The sequence below is a fragment of the Sceloporus occidentalis genome, unplaced genomic scaffold (assembly GCF_023333645.1).
Source record: "Sceloporus occidentalis isolate IW3139 unplaced genomic scaffold, rSceOcc1.0.p SCAF_4, whole genome shotgun sequence".
NCBI classification, from domain to species: domain Eukaryota; kingdom Metazoa; phylum Chordata; class Lepidosauria; order Squamata; family Phrynosomatidae; genus Sceloporus; species Sceloporus occidentalis.
The window spans coordinates 107,509,611-107,528,677 of NW_028316984.1; the positions used below are offsets into that span (position 1 = coordinate 107,509,611).

At 39.1% G+C, this 19,067-nt stretch overlaps 1 protein-coding gene across 1 annotated transcript in view; it reads left to right on the forward strand.

Moving 5' to 3' along the window:
* The window catches only part of PARVA (parvin alpha), a 108,490-nt gene that overhangs the window by 49,156 nt on the left and 40,267 nt on the right, over positions 1–19,067 (forward strand). Inside the window, exons 2-5 of the mRNA XM_089521195.1 lie at positions 10,608–10,697; positions 10,813–10,883; positions 12,873–12,975; positions 15,248–15,388. Coding sequence (XP_089377321.1) covers positions 10,608–10,697; positions 10,813–10,883; positions 12,873–12,975; positions 15,248–15,388 — 405 coding nt within the window. The remainder of the gene's footprint in view (positions 1–10,607; positions 10,698–10,812; positions 10,884–12,872; positions 12,976–15,247; positions 15,389–19,067) is intronic.

Below are 19,067 nucleotides of genomic sequence, written 5' to 3' on the forward strand. Positions count from 1 at the left end.
AGCCCTTCCTAATGTGTCTTTCTTTGTTTTGGTTTTTTTCTTTTTGCTGTGTAGATTACTGTGACTCTGGCTGATTAAACTGTCTTAAGCATTCAGGTGTTTCACAAATGATGTTGGCTTTTGATTGTTGTATTTTAATTTTTTTTAGCAAAGTTGTTTTTACATAGCCTTACTTAGCTGCCACATTCCGGTCATATAGTTTCAGTAGATCTATAAATATATGTTTTGCTAATAGATGTCGTACTAAGGAATCGATTATTTTCCCATTTGAGGTTTGTGACACTCAGATCAGCAGTATCTGAACTGCAAAAAACACAATATGAACTTTTAAAAAAAAATTTCATAGTTTTGTGCTTTGGTGTAACAAAACCTGTCTTCATCTTTTCATTTTAGAACCTTTTTATTGTGGGAAGAAATATTTACTCACAACTATATTCCTATGTATACAGAGAAATTCCTTTCCATTTCTTTGTATTCTAAGTATGTTTATTCACATTTCCTAAAATGACTGTCAAGGAGAATAGGTGGTTATATTCGGGGAACTTTATACAACATAATTCTCTTGTGAAAGAAAATTATACTGTATAAACTGCCATTTGCAAATACATTTTTATGGTATCCAGAACAGGTTAACATTCTTAACATTAAACTGCTTGGTGGGATATGGTTTCCTTGAGGTTTTCTGCACTCCTGTGAAACTATATGGATAGTCATTCATATCAGAATTATATATTAATCACAGTGAGTTGGATCCAGAATTCCCATGGGCAGAAGTCCACTTTTAGGATGTTCCTACTGAGGGAGGTGTGGTGATTTCTGCCACTTCTCTTTTCCCTTCCAACACCCATTCACCCTGGAAAGCTAGTGGGTTTGGCGATTCTCTGGAACAGGAAACTGCACTTGGACTGTAGAGGGAAAGGGGGAATTAGTGAAATATGTCTGTCCTCATTTCCTTGTTAGAGCTTCTGCTGAATCTCAGTCCCTTCCCCAAATGGAAGAAGTCCTGTCATTTGTAAAAGAACAACTGTGGGTCCAGCTGAGTATATTGGAGATTGAAAAGTAATGTACAGTATGATGAAGTGAAGCATATATGATTTAATTCCCTATGTTCATGAGTTCAAATGCCACCAAAATCAGAGGACTAGCGATTAGTGTGTGCAAGACTATGTTGTAGGTTGTTGTTGTGTGCCTTGAAATTCTGACTTACACCGTAAAGTGAACCTCTCAGTGGCTGAGTGTATGTGACTTGTCTAAGTGGGTTTCCATGGTCAAGTGGGGATTTGATCCTTTGTCTCCAGAGTTGCAGTCCAATGCTCAAACCACTATGCCACGCTAGTAACTGAAGACAATTTTGTATGTGCTTGTGTGAATGGTTTGTGCGGTGTTGTCTTTCTCACTGGCTAGTGGCCAGTACTCACAAATTTTTCTCCTTTACTCTCATTTCAAACAACTAGAAATTTGGCTGAATTTTATTATTCCCACTCTGACTTGACATACCTTTTATTCTCTTTAGGTTTAGAAATGCTGACACTTCTGTCCCATGAATTTTCAACTCTAACATTCTGCAAAAGAATCAAGGGGTTTTGAAATAAACATATTTTATATGGGTGAAGGAAAATATGAAAAGATACTGCATGTTATGCGGCAAATTGAAGCTTTTTTCCTGTAGCAAAGTTTCTGCTGAATGTCAGCCCCTTCTATAAATGCAAGGAGCCCTTTTATGTACTTGAGAGGAACTCTGGATCCAAGTGCGAGTTCAGGCTAAAGATATTCTTGTGGGTAAACCTCAGGCATCTATTCTCAGTGAGCCTACCTATCTATATGATTCAGGGATGTGTGTGTGTGTGTGTGTGTGTGTGTGTGTTTGTGTTTGTGTGTGTATATATATATATATTGGGGAGGGATTTCATAGATGGGCCTGAATGTTCTGAAAGTGATTCTACTGCCTGGACTCTGATGCCCTGCAGTTTCCCAAATCCAGGCAGCCTAATTAGCAATTTATTTTAATTAGGCAAATCATTCTCCTTCCACCAGTTACTTACCAGTTGCTTTGTATCTGTTCTGGCAACAATCTCAAGAAGTTAAAGAAGAATCAAAGAAACAATCTTGCAGCTTGATTGTTTATTTGCTCATGCTTTCTTATCAGAAATTGGGAAAGCTAGTTTGAGAGAAATGCAGCCAGCTGCTCTGTCCTGGAGTCTCTGATTCTGTCGCTCCATCAGTACATGGCTCCGCATATGCTTAGTTAATATGCAGCTACATGTTGTAAATATGAAAGGCCCTTGTTTTTCTGCCAACTCTTGAACCCTGACAGCTGGGTAGTTAAAAACAACAACTAACTTTCCCTTAATATGGAGAAAGGAAGGGGAAGAGGGAACTGCATCCAAAGAAGTGGGTTTACAGTCGACCCTTCTTATACACGGATTTTTTATACACGGATTCAAGCATACACGGTTTGAAAATGTTCAAAAAAAGTATAAATTTCAATGATCAAACCTTGATTTTCCCGTTTTTATGAGGGACACCATTTTGCTATGTCATTATATTCAATGGGACTTGAGCATACACAGATTTTGTTGTACACGGGAGATCTTGGAACCAAATCCCAGCGTATAACAAGGGTCCACTGTATATCCACGGAAACTCATGCAAAAAGAAAAATCAGTTAGTCTTAAATGTGATACCGCATTCCTTTTTTTCCTTCCTTCCTTCCTTCCTTCCTTCCTTCCTTCCTTCCTTCCTTCACTGCAAGAGACTAAGATGGCTATTTCTTTGAAAACTATCACTTTCCCTTAATGTATAGGGTTTAGGCTTCATTAGGAGGGGGGGAAATGGAGGCCATTGGCAGTAAGACTTATTTGGAATGTCCTTTTCATGTTCATCCCCACTGGCTTCCGTGAAAGTTGTTCTAAGTGAGATGGATTGCATTGGAGACATTAAATAACTGCATCTTTAATATAAGGATAGAATGTTATTCTTACATTCAGCCCTAATTTATTCTAGAAGTAAGGCTCTGTGCATCAACAATTAGAGCCTGATAGAATCAAGGTATCTAATGGATCAGTTCATAAATTGTGTGCACCCCAGGCAGCAGTGTGCCAAAACCCTTGCCAATAATAGATCACACTACCTCCCTGTCTCCCTTCAGTTTGCAATACTTAATTATGCTATTTATTTTTCAGCTTAGTTTTGTTTTTTTGGTTTTTTTTGGGAGGGGGGGTTAAAGGCAGATAGAATGCAGAAAGAATAACAAAGAAATAGAAAGGGGGAAGCTGTATATTTTAATGCATTACAGTATTTCTTTAATTTTTAGCTAAATTCAATTGCTCAGTCTTTCACTCCCCCCTGAAAATGGGATTGTGCCATAGTGTAGTCTAGTTTAAGAGATATGAGGGGAAATGCAGCCAGCAGCTGATTACTGTTGCAACTCTTATCACTACTTGTACTGACTGAGCAATTGAGTTGAATAAACAATCTCTCCCCCCACCCTGCCACCCCAAATACACAATTATTTTTCTGTGCCTCCATGATCCAGATTGCACCCTCACACACAGAGAGAGAGACACACACACTCACCTTTTGCAGCCTAGGCATATTGAAAGTGAACACTTTGAGCTTTGGCCCAGAGTTGAATATACTCAGTGAAGGCATGTTTGCGGGGGGGGGGGGGGAGTTGTCAATAAATAAAAGTGGTTTGAGTGAAGACTCTGGAGACCAGGGTTCGAATCCTAGCTCAGCCATGTAAACCCACTGAGTGACCTTGGGCAAGTCACACTTTCTCAGCCTCAAGGACGGCAATGGCAAGCCAACTCTTTAAAAAATTGTCAAGAAGAACGCCATCATAGGATCACAATAAGTAAGAAATGACATGAAGGCACACAACAACCACAAGAAGAAAACATTCATTTCTGTATTGATAAATAAATCTGTGCTATTCCTTGGATCTGATTTTGAACAGGTTCTGTTGTGAATGGGGGGAAAAACATGCAGAAGGAAACTGTGGCAGGAATAGGTATGGATAGAGCTCAGTTTATTTCAAAATGTCTGTGAACTTGAAAGCTCTTGACATCTCAAAGCTTCCTTTCAAAGTTGTCCTGTCCACTTGAATGCCTCCAATTATCTTTTGAGCCCAGGTACTCTGGTGGCAGTTGAGTCACTTTCTAAAGGCTTTTCTCCCACAGTGGCAGGTGGTGGCTTCAGTATCAGTGAGGCAGTGAATCTGTTTTGGGTTTGAGTGTGAACTTTAAAGGTGCTATCCAAAGTGATTAAAGCTATCCCTAACTAGTTTCAGCATCTTGGAATGGATTCATTACCCCATTGCCATCAGAGGCACCAGGGACCCATTGAAGAGCCCTTTGGTCATAATACCACCATGGTACTGCAGGCCATTTTTATGGTTCATAGGTTGTTGAACTTTGAAACACTTCCAGCCTTTGAGATCTCCAGTCTTAACAATCTTAAAAGCAAGGATATAACAGTTGGCCCTCTGTTCACAGATATTGCATGTACAGGTTCTATAATCCACAGACTGAAAATTATTTTTTTAAAAAATTCAAAAAAACACCTTGATTTTTGTAATTTTATATAAGGAACACCATTTTTACTATACCATTGCACAGTATATAATGGGACTTGAGCATCCATGGATTTTGGTATTGGGGTGGGATAGGGGTCATGGAACCAAAGTCCAGCAAATACCAAGGGCCTGCCCTACTGTATATGCACAGAAACAGAAAAAGGACTTAATCCCTATGAAAGAAGTGTGGCGGTCCAAGATGAAGGAATTAGCAGAGATGACAAGATTTTGGAAAGACTGGAAATTGTTAATTCACTTTTTGAAAAACATAGAGGGTGATTTGATGATTGTTGGTTTTATTAATAAGAGTTAAATATGTAGATGATGTGTAATATGGTGAAGATAAAAAGGAGTGGAATTTATAATGAAATGTACCTGCAGAAGAGATAGTTGGAAGTAATCATTTTCTGTTCTACTGAGTTTTGTTACTTGTAGCTTGTTTGGTTTTTTATGTAATTTGTTTTGTAGATTTTGTGACTTGTAGCTGTGATTTGTGCTATTTATGTTATTCATTTCTTATTCCCTGTAGTTTTTACTTAACAAAAATAATGTTTATAAGATGCACATCTGCACTTTATTAAGTACATTCTGAAGAATACGGTGTTAAAAATTTTGGGAGTGCAATCAGGACAAAGTTCTTTTCACTATTTCATTCCTGTGTGAAGAAGTGATGTTTGTTTTTCATCCCATCCTCCCTCTTGAGAGAGAATGGGATATATTGAAGGTATAATTCAGTCATAGTGGTGCTGTGCTGAGAACTGAAATGAGTCAGTTTGTCTCTGAAATCTAACCACAGAAATAATTAGATAACCTTTGGTTATGGTTGTCTTTTGATCAACAACTTTGTAATATTTATTGGTTCCCTTTAACAGGACAGAGGAAAAAAGTAATAGTTTAGCCAGATGGCAGTAAATACTTCTCCATGGAACAAATTTAGGCAATTGAGAAAAGTTCAAGGCATTAGGCCTTTAATTTATATTATGCAGAAAGCAATTAGATTGTGTAGTTTTGTCTTCCTTCCCTTTTGTTATGTTTTATTTAAGAGAAAAATGAGACAGCCATTTAAAAAGTGTACTTTTTAGAAGGTGTACTAATGCATCACCATCAGATTGATGCATGTTGTTTGCATATTCACTTTTACAAGTGGTTGGCTTGGAGTCAGCAGTTAATGGATTAGGGACAGTACTCTGCCACAGATGGTTTCCTGAAAAACATTTTCAATTGTAAACATATCTGTGCTTGGTTTAGGTTCTCCATCTACCTAATTTATTACATCTTTTGAGAACGAATGAGTACGTATTGCCTAACAATGTAAGGTTTACATTCTGAAGACACTGTTTTGAATAAGTACCTCATAAAAGACCATCTGCATTGTTGCAAATATATATTTGTGGATTTTATGATGTCAATATTTAATTTTGAATCACACATTTAAACATTTAACTGTAGTTCCATCATTTCATTACTTCTCTTAGAAAAAGGTCTCCTGTGCATATGACACAACTGTTGTGTTTTTATGAAGTATTTAATCAAGATAATACAGTGGGCCCTTGATGTCTGCTGGGATTTGGTTCCAGGAACCATGGATGCTCAAGTCCCATTATATAGCATGGCATAGTAAAATGGTGGCCCTTATATAAAATGGCAATATCAAGGCTTGCTTTTTGGAATTAAAAAAACCAAAAAAATCAAGCCATTAGTGGTTGAATCAGTGGATGTGGCGCACAAACTGTATATCTGTAATATGTTAAATTAAGCTCACTTAATAAATGTGAATTAATATGGTGATTAAATATGGGTATCATTTTTACATGGTTATTTTCATTTTTACAAGGTCCACAGAATTTCTGAAACTGAAGCCAGAGTTGCCACTGAATTTCCATTTGATATTCCTGGTGGTAGGAACCAAGATTAAGAGAATAGAAAAGAATATTCTGTTTTAGAATTGTTTTTGATCTGCAGTACTCAGCACTGATTGGTCAACAGGGCTGCTGAAAGTTGTGGTTCAGTACTATCTGGCAGGCCACACAGTTCCCAGTACTGTTCTGTAATATTAGCTCATATTTTGTTACTAAGTGCATTTAGTTATTATTATTATATTTATCCCCCCCCCCTCCGCTGTTTTCCCAGAACTTGGACTCAGAACAGCTTCACAACATTAAAAAACAGTACAATTAAAAACATAGAAAAATACATTAAAAAGGAATTAAATTATTACAACATTAAAACAGATAGTTATTAAAAGAATAAAATACATTTTAAAAGATAAAACTATATATATATAAAACTATCAATTTTTATAAAAATGAAACCTATCATTTATCTGGGTTTTACATCATATCAGACTGCATCTACAGATAGAAAGGCCTCCCTACATCAAACATCTACCCAAACAACTAGGACAATAAGAAATGGAATGGAAGGGCTGCTCTTACTCATCCTGCCCCACCTCTCTCCAAGTTGTCCTGAGTAAATTTACAATGTCTAATGGAATCCAAAGCATCTCTTCTTATACAGTCACCTTTCAATGGTACCATGTCTAAAGGTTTTTTGTATGTTGCCTTGGTGAGGGCATAGCTCTTCAAAGGAGCTTTAATAGATTTGAAATAAAAATGAAATTGACACTTCAAGTACATATTAGACCCAAGGTATTGTTCTTACATTGTTGCCTCTATTGTAATGCTATATGTGCTAAGGAAAGCAGCAAGTAAGTAATACACTAAAATTGTTTTTATTTAACAATTTAAAGAAACCTTGAAGGAAGGACAGGTAATCATAGTAAGGCTTCTTAAGTTTTATCAGAATAGCTGATACCACTCTTCAGTTTCTTTTTCTTTCTCATGACCAAGACAGATATTTCAGTAATCTGTTTCTGTGCATCCAGGGAATTTTTGTCTTTCTAGGTTCTCCTTTTGGCCACTAGAAATCCATATTCTGTAACAGCTATGTGTGCTGCTGTATAATAATTACTGGAGTGGGGTAAATGCTCCAAGTTACTACATGCAGAAAAGAAAGGGAAGACAGAGTATACAGATATTTTAACTGGAATATCTACTCAACTATAAGTTGATTTCACGTATAAGTCAAGGACAGATTTTGGGGCCAAAATTATGGATTTTGATATGACCCGTGGATAATTTGAGGGTAAAACTTAGGGGCATGCAACAAAGGATCTAAAAGATGAAGATGGTGCCTCTTTGACAAGATCAAGGTGGCTTACATATTTAAAAATCATATAATACAATAAAATAAATCCCACTATCCCCTCCCTCCTTAAAGCAAATCAAAATAATAATTAAAACATAACAATAACTGTAATAAAATACAGTTAAAATTATTAGAAATCACAATAAGAACAGGACATCATGGGGTAGTCATTAGGATAGTCCATATCAGTGGGGGCGACTGAGTTAGTCATTCAGGGAAGGCCTGTAGGAAGAGATCCGTCTTGACAGCCTTATTAAAGCCATTAAGGTTGGTAATATGTTGGAATTCCTCTGACAAACCATTCCATAATTTGGGAGTGGCAGATTAAAAGGCCCTTTGGGTAACTTCAGCTAGCCTGGTCTTTCTTGGCTATAGTAAATTTTTCTCAGAGGACCTAAGTGCATGGGGCGGATTATATGGAAGAAGGCAATCCTGCAAGTAGGCTGGACCCAAGCCATAAAGAGGTTTAAAGGTCATCACCAACACGTTGTACTGTGCCCAGAAACTAATAGGCACCCAGTGAAGTGATCTTAAAATGGGTGTTATATGATCACCTCTAGATCTCCCGGTGACTAATCTGGCTGCCATATTTTGGACTAATTGAAGTTTCCAAACTAGGCACTACTCCATCACCTAGCCTTGCTCTCAAGACTCTGTGTCAGCACAGACACATAAACCATACAGTAGCATGAAGCACAGCCTCAAGAGCCAGCATTTGAACCAGGTGATAGAGATTAGAAATCCTGTATTCTCCTCCCTTCCTTCTTTTTCTTTCTGCCTTCCTTAATCACCATTTACAATGCATAATGAAATTATAAAGTAGATATTGTTTATGTCATGCCTTGAGGGAACGACTACTTGAGGGAACCCCCATACAATCCTTCCCGCACACTCAGGTCCTCTGGGAGGAACCTACTACAGCTGAAGAAAACCAGGCTGGTGGCGACTTCCCAGAGGACCTTTTCAGCCACCGCTCCAAAAATATGGAACGACCTGCTGGAGGAGATCCACCAAATTACATCTCTCTCTGGCTTTGCTTCGCGAACGAAGATTCAGGAAGGACTCATCCCGCGCTTTGTACAAGCGTGTTGGTGACTAAAAAGGCCAATCCGGGACAAACAGGTCCAGTTGAAGAAAGCACAGCGGAAAGTCTCCTTGGGTGATGTTTCCGGGTTGTGGTTCTTTCTGCGTTGTCGTTTCTCTTCGAGACTCGTTCGGTGTGAGTTTTCGAAAAAGGCTGCAGCATCGTGGATAGTGTGTCTCCATGCCTCCCGATGCGAGGGCAGGGCAGACCATTGTTGGTGATCAATTTGGCCAAGCCTGAGATGTTGTTTCAGGGAGTCCTTGTATCTCTTCTTTGGGGGCCCCCTCTTACGCTGACCCGTGGCGAGTTCACCATAGAATACTATTTTTGGGAGGCGGTGGTCCTTCATCCTAGAAACATGTCCTGCCCAGCACAGCTGCGTCCTCAATAGCACGGCCTCAGTGCTGGTGATCCCTGCTTACTCAAGGACAGCAACATTCGTCACATAGTCAGTCAGTCCAGTGTATATTTAGAATTGTGCGTAAACAGCGCTGATGAAAGCATTCAAGGAGTCGTAGGTGTTGGCGATAGGTGACCCATGTTTCAGACCCATAGAGGAGAATAGACAGTACAATGGCTCTATACACACTGATTTTTGTGCTTCGCCTCAAGTGTTTGTTACTCCAGACTCTTTTGTGAAGCCTTCTGAATGCACTATATGCCTTTGCCAGTCTGTGATCGATCTCTTTATCAATCTTGGTGTCTGAGGAGATGATGCTTCCCAGGTAGGTGAACTGCTGGACGGAATTAAGCACAGATGTGCCTACAGTGATGTGGGGATGGTAGTGTTCTTCCTGAGGTGCCGGCTGGTAAAGAACTTCCATTTTCTTCAGACTGACTTCCAGTCCAAAGAGCTCTGCAGCTGTTGCAAAGCAGGATGTTAGGTGCTGCAGAGCTGCTTCTGTATGGGCAACAAGGGCAGCATTGTCAGCAAAAAGCAGCTCACGGACTAGATAGTTTAGAGTCTTAGTGCGGGCCCTCAGGCGGCTTAAATTAAACAGGCTACCATCAGTACGGTAGCGAATATAAATGCCGTCTTCTTCTTTGAGATCTGCCGTAGCCCTTTGGAGCTGAAGAAGATTGTAAATAGAGTTGGAGCGAGAACACAACCTTGTTTCACACCGTTTGTTATTAGAAAGGGCTCCGAGAGAGCGTCGCCATATCTGACTTGACCTTGCTGGCCTTCATGTAGCAGGATTATCATTTTGAGGAATTTGGGGGGACATCCTAGTCGTTCCAGGATCTGCCACAGACCTTTTCTACTCACAGTGTCGAAGGCTTTGGTGAGGTTGACAAATGTTACATAGAGTCCTTTGTTCTGCTCTCTACATTTCTTTTGCAGTTGTCTAAGGGCAAATACCATGTCTGTAGTGTTCCTATTAGCTCTAAAGCCACATTGGCTTTCAGGGAGAAGTTCTTCTGCACTAGCAGGGACTGTATACACAGTCATATATGAGATGATTCATTTAATTGAACCAGATATAATTCTAAGCAATTCCCCCTTCCTTATTTTCATAATGCATGAATGCTTGCATTTTTGATGTGTGAGTGTGTATATGTATTGTTTACATCATGCTATCAAATTTCTTAAAACTAGTGAAACAAAAACCAAATAAACACAGATTTCATTCTAGAAAATGTGGAATTAAGGTTTTAAGGCCATGTCCTTATGGCTGCTGAAAATGATAGCAAGAAAAAATAAGGCAAATTTCACATAATTATTTTCTTTCTTTCCCTCAGTGTCTGAACTACAAGAAGAAGGAATAAATGCCATTAACTTGCCACTCAGCCCAATTCCTTTTGAACTAGATCCTGAAGATACTATGCTAGGTAATGTTAAATATTATTTAGCCTTAACTTAGATGATTGATGTAAGCCAAATCTCACCAGCATTTTATCTTTGTGATGAGTACCTTTTTCTCTCTCTCTCCACATTTTCCTGAAGAGGAGAATGAAGTTCGAACAATGATAGATCCCAATTCAAGAAGTGACCCGAAACTACAGGAGCTGATTAAGGTAATTATATCAAGATTTTAATGCTCTTCTGTTAAAACAAAACAATTTTGTGCTACCAGTTCTATTTTCAATTTTCTGTTGGCATTTAAGTACAGTGGACCAGATTCATCTTATTTTAACACCATCAGCTTTCACACATCCTTTTCTCCTTGCAATGTCCTATCTTCTAGAAAAATTAAGCTACATACCCTAGACTTCTTAAGGCAAAATTGCTTTGAAGACCACAAGCTTGATGCAGAACAATCCCTACTGTGCTTTTTTAGTATTTCAAATTGGGTTAGAGCATTTACTTATTTATTTAAAATATTGTACATCCTGCTGTTTTTCTCTGTCGGAAGCTAGCGTAAGCAAGTGTACATAAAATACTGACAACAATGGAATAATTCAGACTTGCATCAGAAATGTTTCAGATGACAGAAGAACAAATTATGTTTTTCAGAGCTTAATCAGCACTCACTGAAAGCTGGTGAACTTTGCTGCTGCTAACAGAATTGAAATTGTATTGTCTGTGTTTTACCACCCTTTGTCACCAGTCCCCCCATGGCCAAGAAGGGGAGTGTCTGCATTGAAATCCCTACAGATTTTGCCTCAGATGTCTCTCCTGTTGTCAGTTGAGCCATCTCAACTGACAACAGAAGAGACATCTGAGGCAAAAGCTAGGCCTGATTGTGTTAGGCCTCTAACGTAGTCATTTTTCAGTCTGAAACACGCAGCAGAAATAATCCAGTTTGAGACTGCTTTAATTGCCCTGGCTCCATACTAGGGAATTCTGGAAACTGAAGTTTTGTGAGACGTTGAACATTCTCTATCTGTGGTGCCACAATAAACTAAAATTCCCACGATTCCCTAGCACTGAGTCAGGGCAGTTAAAGTGGTCTCAGACTGGGTTATTTTTGCTGTGTGGATTCATTATGGGATTTATTCTGGATGTTCTTTAAAACATCATGTGAATTAAATCTTCACTGTAACTTATTGTTAACAGTGTTTCAGTCCTATTGACTTCATTTGGAGTTAAGTCCCTTTAACTGTGTTTTAGATTGCAAATTTACATTGTAAATTCATTCTGTAACTTGTGATATATAACTAAATAACATAAACTGAGTTTGCTAGGCTGTTAATAACAGGGTCTCTTGGAAGCTTTTCATTCATAGGATCTCTGTAGGTTCATTTTACACAGCATAGAACAGCAGCAGACTGTAAGCTATTTCTGTGTCCTACCTCCTCTTACACACATGGCGAGGGATGTTTTTGAAAACTTTGCATCTGGACAGATCTGTACACTCGTCCCTCCACGTTCACTGGGGTTAGGGGCATAGGACCCCGTGAATGTGGAAAAACCACAAATAACAAAAACACTTATGTTTTTACCTGAGAGAACACCTCTCTAGGAATCTCTGGGTCTTCCAATGCAACTCTGGTCAACATCTGCCAGACATTGACCATAGAATTGCGCTGGAGGAGCTATAAATGCCTATCGGAGTGTTCTTTCTATGAATCTCTAGGTCCTTCAGTGCAACTTTTGGTTAAAGTTGACCATAGAGTTGCACTGGAGGAGCTAAATATTCCTAGAGAGAACATGTTAATAAAATCCGTGAATAATCAAATCCGCAAAAGTCAAATTTGCAAATGTGGAGGGACCAATATACTTTTAAGTTGCTCTTCTTTCTCCTGCTCAGTCAAGATAGGTTTTTCTTCTTCAAAGCAAGACAAACATGTATGAGGCTTCTCTTCCCTGCTCAGGCAAGCAGAGGCCTACTACAGATTGGTCACTCTACTTTATCTGAACATGGTGAGATAGAGCAAATCAATCTATCCTAATATACCATGCAGGGCATGCAAACTAATACCTTTAATACCTCTGTTTTTTATGACTTTGTATAAATATTCAGTACACCTTTGATAACTTACTTTATTTGCTGTTGTCTCTGGTATTGTAGATTCTTGTGAATGTAAATATGTAGAACTGATAAATCTTTGTCTCTCACTCAGGTGCTAATTGACTGGATTAATGATGTGCTAGTGGGAGAAAGAATCATTGTAAAAGACCTAGCTGAAGACCTGTATGATGGACAAGTACTGCAGAAACTCTTTGGTAAGAAGTATTTTTATGCAAACTCTTTTGTGGGAACGTCATTTGGAGTTGGGTGTGACAAAGGAGATTATCACACGGGAGGCACAGTGTCCTTCTCCTGTCCTTAAACTCTGATACGTTGGGGGCCGAAGATTATCACACCTCCATGCACTTCTCCCATCCTTCTCCCATGTATAAAGTGTAATGGAGCCGTCCCCGTAAGGTTCTTTCATCAGTAAAGTGTGATGGAGCTGTCATTTGGTATTAACAGGAACTAATACCAAATGACGGCTCCATTACACTTTACAAATGGGAGAAGAATAGGGGAAGCACTGTGGGGTGTGATAATCTTCGGCCCCCAATGGCACAATTAGCAGAGTTTAAGGATGGGAGAAGGACAAGAGAAGGACACTGTACCTCCTTTGTGATAATCTCCAAAGTCTCTAGGTTGTAGTCTCCACACTTTGTATCATTCACCACTTCCAGCAAACAATAGCATAGCAATACTATGTCTGATGTTAGCGGTGTCTTTGCTTAACACATTCCTCAATTTATCTCAGATTTGCAGGATGGAATCTAAAAGCATAATTCTTAAAATTCCCAGTCACTCCACCTTTTACAATGACAGATCTCACTAGGTGCACAATCACTTCTAACTCCAATTTATTTACATTGGATATTTGAATATCCATCCATTTAATACTTCCAGGTGATGATATTTAAATTTAATACTGTAGAATATCCACATGTAGTAAGGATTAATGTAATTTTCTTTAAAACCAAGGTGGTCAGTTGTCAAAGACTGGGGAGCCCAACACTGGCCCCTCACAAGATCCTAGACAGCTTGAGCTTCTATTTTGCACCCCTTTTAACCCACTAAAACATGGAGGTGTATTTAATACACACACAAAACAAAATGCACACAAAATGATTAGTTATGCCCCCAAAATCTGAAAGGTACCATTCGCCATTTTTCTATGTTTGAAGTCCCTTTTGTACATCCACTCTTGTTTGGAAAAAAGCCCCAGACAGACCTTTAAGAAGTGAGTAAAACCCCTACCAATTACCAGAATGCATAAAAAAGCCAAGCTTTGGAGGCACTATTGGTCACTTTAGGGAAGGAAATAATTTTTGACCTCAAAATTCAGGGAGAAGGTAGGACCTTTAGGGGCCACTCCCCCAAAAAAATAAAACCAGGCATGGAGGCTAGATGTAGGATGCCTCTGTTATAGCAATCATTTAGGATTTCATCAAAAATTCTAATATTTTACTCTTTTTCTGCCATAGCTCTGTTTATGTATACTAAATGTATATATGTATTTTAGTAGACATGCTACACATTTTTCAGGATTGTGTTCTTGTAATGAAATTCATTTTTAGTGAGATTAGTAATATTTAAGATCCAGATTGATGTAAACAATATCTGTAAATACCATTAAATTTACCTGGATGCTGGACACATGGGAAATACTAGCTTGCATCCTCTTAGTGGCACATTTATGCACAAGATACCCCACACATGCAGAGTAAACTATTCACCATAGCATAATAGATGTATTCTGCTGACTGTGGTGGAAGTGGAATTGCAGATACAGCAACACTACACTGAGGGGATGTTGGATTCCAGCCACAATGTGTGCAGCATAATATTTAATTAATAATCCCAGAGCTTTCGCCATTACAGTCCATTTCTGCAAAAACAACTGAGAGTTTAGTATGCAAAAGGATCTTGTAGTACCTTTTACCCTAACTGTGCAGAAGATGTTGTAGCTTTCATAGACTAGGCCTACTTCCTCTGATACTTCCTCAGATGTAGAACAAGTCTACAACATCTTTCACTCAGTTCATTCCAAAGGTCCTACAAGATCCCTTTGCATACTGTTATTTCAGATTAACATCGGTATGTCTCTGAATGAAGAGTCTTGTGGCACCTCAAACATAGTAAGTTTTATGTAGCATAAGCTTATGTGGATTGCAGCCCACTTCATCACATCTGTTTTTTGTTATTCAGAAAATAAATAAATAAATAAATAAATAAATAAATAAATAAATAAATAAATAAATAAATGGGAAGTGAGTTGGCTGACTTGTGCATTCCATAATATAACACAACACAAACATTCCCATGCTTATTTAAGCTTGAGAAACTGTTAGTAGTTAATTCTAAATTACAAAACTAGTTATTGATAGAAACCCCACTGTAGTATGTGGGAACAGATTGTCTTTACACTGCACTTGGTTACATGGAGTTGTGGTATAAATTTGCTGTTTTTTTCTTCCATTATCACTTCAGAGAAGCTTGAGAGTGAGAAACTCAATGTTGCTGAAGTCACACAGTCTGAAATAGCTCAGAAACAGAAGTTACAGACAGTACTTGAAAAGATCAATGAAACCCTTAAACTTCCTCCAAGGAGCATCAAGTGGAATGTTGACTGTGAGTTAAGCATTTTATAGTGGAATTCTCACCTACTGATTATATTAATGTTACATTTTCCTACTGCATTGCATAAAATCTAGTTAAATTAGACAATAGCTAGAGAACACTATTAATCAGATAAATTCTACACCCAGATGTTTATTATCCAGAGTTTTAATGTGTGCAAAAGTAATTGTGTATATGTCCAATTAGTGAAGCAGATCGGTTGACTATTGCACACACACACACAAATACTAAGCAGCATTTCTTTTAAAGGGTCAGTGCTTGAAGATCCTGTTGCATACACAGTACACAAAGATTTCTAAAATGCACAGGGGGGAAAAACTTTTTCTGGCCAGCAGAGAGAATTATTTATTTATTTATTTAGCCATATCCTGCCTTTCCCCCAGTTTTGGGGCTCAATCCAGCTTTGACAGAATGGGGAAAAAACAAGTCATAGTTAATAGAATTGACGTAATTGATATCCACTTCCTTGTCTCCAGCACCACAGCCCCTGAGGCACTGCCACCTCCTTGTCCTCCTCCTTGTCATCCTCCTCTCTGTTCACGCCTGATGGAAGAAAGGACAGATGGTAGCAACTATTCCTTGTAACATGTCAGCACTACCAGCAATAATTGTAACAGAAACAAGCTGCTCTATGTCCCTATAAACAGTTGCTGCTATTTGCTACCATCACCACATGACCATTTGCCCACTCAGATGCAAAACATTAATGAGTGCTGTCATTGGCAGAGGGTGGCTTTCTGCCTCTCCCTTTGCACAATGATAGAGGAGGTACATTCACTGGTGGTAGCCCCTAGAGAGAGACCTTTCAAATCCTAATGTCAGCTTTATGCCCTTATTTATTAGGTTAACACTGGGCACCATAGTAAGGCACCCTGGTGCAGTGGTTTGAATGCTGGACTAGGACTTCAAAGAACCAGAGTTCAAATTCCTGCTCAGCCATGGAAAATCACTGAATAACGTTGGACAATTTACAGTTGATCAAAGTATCTTATTGGATCATGTCCCTCAGATGGGAAGAGAGGGCACAGTTTTATGATGGTTCCTCTCCTATCTGTGAGATCAGTTCCAGACGGAACTCCTGTTCAGCCCTATGGCCATATTGCTGTGGTATGCCTCAACATTTTCTCTTGTCTCCCATGCTGTTATGGGCTGAGTGCCATCAATATGCTGATGACATTCAGCTGTATGCTTCTTTCCTGTTGAAATCAGTTAGGGCTGTGCAGATACAGGACCAGTGCCTGGATGCTGCAATGGGCTGGATGAGGACCAATAAACTGACACTGAAATCAGATAAGATGGAAGCTCTCTGGATTGGTAGATGCTGGAATTGCATAAGCTACCTACCCTGAACGGAGTTACAGTTTCTTTGAAGGAGCAGTACTCTTGGACCCATCTGGCAATGGAGAGCTAAGTGGACTCTGTGGCTTGGAGTTCTTTGGGCCAGCTTCAATTGGTCCATCAGCTATGGCTTTCCTGGGGAGGGTAACTTGAGCAGGATAATAATAATAATAATAATAATAATAATAATAATAATAATAATGTTTATTTATATACCGCTTTTCCAAAGTAGATCAAAGCGGTGTACAACAGGAAGTACAATACAAAGTAAAACAAACAAACATAACAGGCCTCTCTCCCCCTCAAGATGGTGGCTGAAGGAAGGGCTTTTCTTCTTCAGGCAGGCAGTTGGAGCTAGCCTGCCTCTCTCCCCTCAAGATGGTGGCTGAAGGGAGGGCTTTTCTTCTTCAGGCAGGCAGTTGGAGCTAGCCTGCCTCTCTCCCCTCAAGATGGTGGCTGAAGGGAGGGCTTTTCTTCTTCAGGCAGGCAGTTGGATAACTTTTCATGTGCTGGTAACTTCCCGATTAGACTACTTCAGTGCACATGGGGTTGCCTTTGAAGAGGACTAGGAAACTTCAGCAAGTTTAGCAACAGCTAAAATGCTAACAGGAACACTGTGCAGAAACCATGTAACACTAGTTTTAAAGGATTTGCATTGGCTGCCAGTACCTGTCCAGTATGAATTCAAGATCTTAGTGATCACATTCAAAATCCTATGTGGTTTGGAACCTCAGTACTTGAGGAAGCACCTAGATATGCCTGCACAAGAAATGAAGTCTGTTGGAGGGGCTCTCCTGTGTGTCTCATTGGTGGAGCGATGCACTGTGGGAAAACATGGGAGAAGGCCTTCTCTCATTGGAATGTTCCATTGGCACCAACTGTGGTTGTCATTCCAGGGACAAGTCAAACCATTTTTTAAATTAAAACTTATAGGTCCTGATTGATTTTATCCAATTTGTATATATGCTATGGCTGGCATTATTTTAAATTGTTTATATTTTTTAAAAAATACTCTGATTTTAAATGACAAATTGTTTAACAAGTTTTTAGTCTTTTAAGATTATTATGTTTGTTAATCATTGTCTAATAGATTCTATTGTATGTCACCTTAGGTTAGGGCAAGATATAAATATTTACATAAATAAATTGTTCCAAGAAAACTTTCCAATAAACTTTTCCTATGATAAGGGTCACCCTACAATGCATTCAACTGGAAGGCACATAAGAACAAATCATGGTGATATTTGATCTTTTTTCCCCTTCAAATTCCTAGTGAGTTGGGTCACATAGAATAAAGGTGAGTTTCTCAGAGAGCTTCTTGGATAAGAGGGGAGTTCAGTCCAGAACATCGTTTACAAGTCCAGCACTTCAGCCATTACCCCACACTTGATCTTAAAGAACAGTGAACATCTAGTCTGTTAAAATGTGCTTGAAATTATTATTATTATTATTATTATTATTATTATTATTATTATGTATACCCCACTCTTCAGCCAAAAGGCTATTAGAGCAGCTTACATTTTTTTTTTAAAATTAATAGGTTTGAAACATCCAACCTTGGTAAGTGAAATGTTGTGTTGGTCACAGTCCTTTTTATGCAAATGAGGGATTGTTGAACCCCACCCCTTCCATAAAAAGCTTATAAAGTTTTTTCTACTGGAGTACATTGTGTGGCAGATTCAGAGAGGAATTTCTGCACAAAAATATGTAAGAACTAAGGATGCTGAACTTACCATCATACATTTCTTTTTTGTAATGGATACAAGGAATTTTCCTCCACTCTTAAAAAAATTGAGGTATTTCATTGACTCCTCTCTTATTTGGGTTGTTCAACAATATGTAGGCAGCCTAAAAGTTCAAAATGTTAGCAGCAGCCGCCACCACAACAATAAGAACAACAGTATGCAAAGGGATCTTGTAGAATCTTTGAGACTAACGGTGTAAAAGAAGTTGTAGCATAGGCTTTTGTAGACTTGGGCCCGTTACAGAGGGGCACCCTAATATGTGCTCGGCACATACTAGGGTTAGAAAGGGGCGTCCTTTCCGGACGCCCCTAACCCTAGTACATGCTGAGCGTGTACAAAATGGCGGTGCCCGTTCTACACGGGCGCCGCCATTTTGACGTCGCGGACGCCTAGCATCCACATGTCATGCGGCAGGAATGGCGCTGTGAGTGCACCATTGGCGCCTTGTGGCGTCATTTCCGTGGCGCAAAAAGAAGCCACTTTTAGCAGCTTCTTTTTGCTCCACGAGGGAGCCCCATGGTATGGAAGCTGCAGCTCCCTCACGGAGCAAGCGGAGGTGCCGACAGACCGCCCTTTTCGGGTGGTCT